Genomic DNA, 3,545 nt, shown 5'->3' with positions numbered 1-3,545 from the left:
GAAGGAAACGGTGTCGTGGACAGCAGTGGAACTGAGTGTGGGTCAGCAGGACGCAGCAGAGCAGCCCAGGGCCCTGCCCTCTTCTTTATGTGCCTCTTGTGGACACGCTCACAGGCGGTCTAGACATCATCTGTTTGTTCCGAGGCCCCTAGAGGCCCTGCAGCTGTTCTGTTCACTCTGTCCAGGTACAGATCGGATCGGAACAGGGTCTGCCAGGGAGGGGCAGGGGGAGGCTTTTCTCTCCCCGACTTGCCGAAAGGTTCGTTCCTGGTGTCCAAAGGCACCGGTAATGTGAACGGCATAGAGTGTGGGAGGCAGGGTGGCCTGTGGTGTGGCTGACAGCAAGGACCTGACGGTGGGGTCTGTCCCAGCCGCTCAACGGACTTGTCCATAAAGAGGGGGTGGTAACATCACCTCGCACACCTCACAAAACTGTCGTGTTATCAGACATGCTACCTCCGGAAAGTGGAGGGCTAAGTAGATGGAAATTTTATTATTAGTAATGACACCGCAGGAACGATGATGCCAGTTGGGCAGTCTTTGCGTGAAGGTAGCATACAGTAAGTCCTCCCTGAATGTCGTGAAGTCTCTGCCATTTGAGGCAAAATGATGTGTAATGAAATCAGTTTTACCACAGGTTAATTCATAGAAACAAGAGTTAAAGTCCTCCGGCACCTCATTAACATTATAATGAAGTGATGTTATCTGAGGACCTGCTGTATTCAGGCAAAGACAGCATATTTCTGCTACACTCCTCAGAAATCAAGCGGTATATCAGCTTCCATCCCTGTGCACATGGTTTTCTTCTTCTGAGTGGGAAAAGGAAGCTAAGTTCATCAGGAGGCAGTCTAACTCCTCACTATGGTGACTGACAAATAACCAAAAGACGTGTTTCTTCTAAACCAGTGCTCTGTATTTATAACCGCACGGAGGCAGGGTCTCTCGTGTCTTTTACATAATCCTGTCTAAATTTTCATCTCGGCTCAGCTGTTAGTTCCCTCATGGGTTTTACTTCAGGCTTACTTGTGTTAAATGGAGATATTTGCCTACAGAATCATCATATGCTTAAGATAGAATTATGCATATTCTAAATGATCACTTTTACCATAATGTTATAGTTCCACCACTTTTTATGACTTTGTTACATGCTTTGTAAAGTATAAAGTCACTGCAGAAATTCTTCTAAGTTTACCGTAAAGGACAGGTATTCACTTCCTTCAAATGACCTGTCAAGAGAGGCAGGGTGACCTCAAAATAGCTAAAATAATGTCATAGACTTTAAGCTCAGTGCATTCTTAAAGAAGCAGAGATTCCCCAAGATCTTCCAAAACCTTTTATCTGTTATTTTAGACAAAATTCTACCAAAATTAGTTAATGTCTTTGTTCTGCTTATAGCAAAGTTGAAGCAGCGGGTACTAGAAAGAGATGGAGAGTGAAGCAGGCAGAGGAGGGTGGGAGGAAGCCCCCGCCGTGAGGGTGAAACTTCACGGTGCCCGGGGCTCACTGACAGTGAGTGGGGAGCCAGCCGGGGTGCCCCGCTCCCCAGAGAGTGCCGAGCACCCTGCCAGACACTGTACAAAACTTGTAATCCTGAGTCATCAAAGAAAAGTTCCTGTTTGAGGAGTGGGACAGGCCTGGTCTTTCCAGATTAGCATTTGAAAACTGCTTTGAAATGTTGTAATTTATGAAGTCGCTAAAACCTCCTTTGCCTGGAGGTTTATCTGGCTGACCCCGTCCACCCTTGGGACGTTAGGTGAGTGAGGCATTGCAATGCTGAGTCCTGCGCCCAAGCAAACTGCCTGTGTCAGGAACAGAATTATCTGGGCTTCTCATGATCCCCACTTTGTAATTCTTTCTCAGAAGACTGTGTGTGTTCTTCTACACTGACAGCATTAACAGCGCTTGGAAAAGCTTCTTGCTCCTTATTGATCACCACTGGTTTTATAGTTCTCACTCTAAACCATATTTAAAGTTAACACGTGCTAAGCAACCAATTTTCTCTTTCACTTTTCAGTGTGTCACGGAGGTAGCATAGCATTTTTATTCTTGATTTCTCATACAAACTGACATAATTCCTGTTTAAACATCTGACTATAGTAGCCGAAAGCAGTATGAAACATTTAATTCTTCAGAAAGCAATACAATTGGAATTACTGTTAAACAATGTACAGCCGAGAACAGGAAAGAAAGGAAAATAAATGATCATTGAGATAGATGCCTTTGTGGCTACCACCGGTACTAGCCTGCAACTGGCTGAGCCTTTTGAGGTCCCTGGGTAATTTCCCTTTTGGAAATTTATCATTGATCCCAGCACACATGGTGCCTAACAGATTACTTGAGACTTTTATTTGTGGTATCTCGATTTTGTTGTTGACGTTAATGAGCTTACAGCACAGTATCACCAGAGAAATAGTGTTGCTATTTGGAATGTTAATGAATTGCTCGCCTGGCCAATTGCCATTTGTTCCAGTGTGCGAATGTGGTGTGTGTGTGTGTGTGTGTGTGTGTGTGTGTGTGTGAGAGAGAGAGAGAGAGAGAGAGAGAGAAGGAGAACCGAGTAGCAGGGGTGGGATTGCATTTTTTTTTTCCTCCTCGCAGCCAGTGACGTGAGCCGTGCCTGGAACAATCAGACTGGCTGCAAACAGGGGAGTTGAAGATGCTGGGGGAGGCAGCCTGGTGTTCTGTAAGCTAGCGCGGATCACAGCGCTCCGAGCTGCTCAGGCAGAACCGACAGAGCTCCTCCAGCATTAGAGCCTCGCAGCATTTGGAAAGTGCCTTTTGATTTCTCCAAACCCCTTCCCCAGTCAACCTTCAAAATGATTGGTGTGAATAGCGTTCAGAGTGCCAGCAAGGTGCGGGTGAGGACCTCGGGTTCCGTGAAGTACTCCCGGGAGGATTCTATCCGGCGGCAGTCCCACCGGTCAAAGTCTATGAAAATTTCCAACTCCTCAGAGTTTTCTGCTAAGGAGACCAAGGTAAAGAAATACCGCCTTAAACCAGCTTGACAATTGTATGTTAGGATAATGAAATCCGGTAGAGTCTTTGGCAGTGTCTAATGTTCAATGACGGACTGAGAAAGTAAGGTGTATAAAATGGCTCTAAGAGAAGCAGGTGAGATTAGGTGAGAGGGATGCTATCTGAACTCCAGGTAAGAAGGGTGCTTTGGCCCGGGTCAGTTTCATGAAGAGCCAGTTTGTGGAAGAGAAGGGCTAAGCAATGCTCAGCGTGAGATGACTGTGGGAAAGTGGTGGTTGGCACATTGATCTCGCTTTCAGTCTCAGAAGGGTTGCCTTGACAGATGATTTGTCAGTGCAGTGTATTTTTAGAACGGGAATACAGAGACATCGTCTGTGATTTTGTCGTTCAGTTAGTTCCTCTTGCTTTCTCTCCTGCTCTCCTCCCAGTGTGTAGAGCTGATACACAGTAGTGACCGGGTCCTATTTTACTACATTCTTGTCCTGTTCAGAGCCCTCAAACTCAGGTATATGCAGTTGGGAAGAATTTCTTCTTTCATGTTCCTTACGTGTGTTTCTTATGTGTTGCCG

At 46.0% G+C, this 3,545-nt stretch overlaps 1 protein-coding gene across 11 annotated transcripts in view; it reads left to right on the top strand.

The window, feature by feature from the left end:
* Window positions 1-3,545, top strand: part of PSD3 (pleckstrin and Sec7 domain containing 3) — a 554,618-nt gene that overhangs the window by 403,368 nt on the left and 147,705 nt on the right. The window contains exon 1 of one of the 11 annotated variants that reach the window (XM_053659812.1): window positions 71-2,975. The exons of the other annotated variants lie outside the window; for them this stretch is intronic. Within the exon in view, the coding sequence (XP_053515787.1) occupies window positions 2,817-2,975 (159 nt within the window). The 5' untranslated portion in view covers window positions 71-2,816. Of the gene's footprint in view, window positions 1-70; window positions 2,976-3,545 lie in introns of those variants that run through there. 11 annotated transcript variants of the gene reach the window in all.

Source organism: Artibeus jamaicensis, unplaced genomic scaffold (genome assembly GCF_021234435.1).
Source record: "Artibeus jamaicensis isolate MK-2021 breed Jamaican fruit bat unplaced genomic scaffold, CSHL_Jam_final scaffold_833, whole genome shotgun sequence".
NCBI classification, from domain to species: domain Eukaryota; kingdom Metazoa; phylum Chordata; class Mammalia; order Chiroptera; family Phyllostomidae; genus Artibeus; species Artibeus jamaicensis.
Note: the sequence above shows the minus strand (reverse complement) of the source record. Positions and strands in the feature narration are given on the sequence as shown.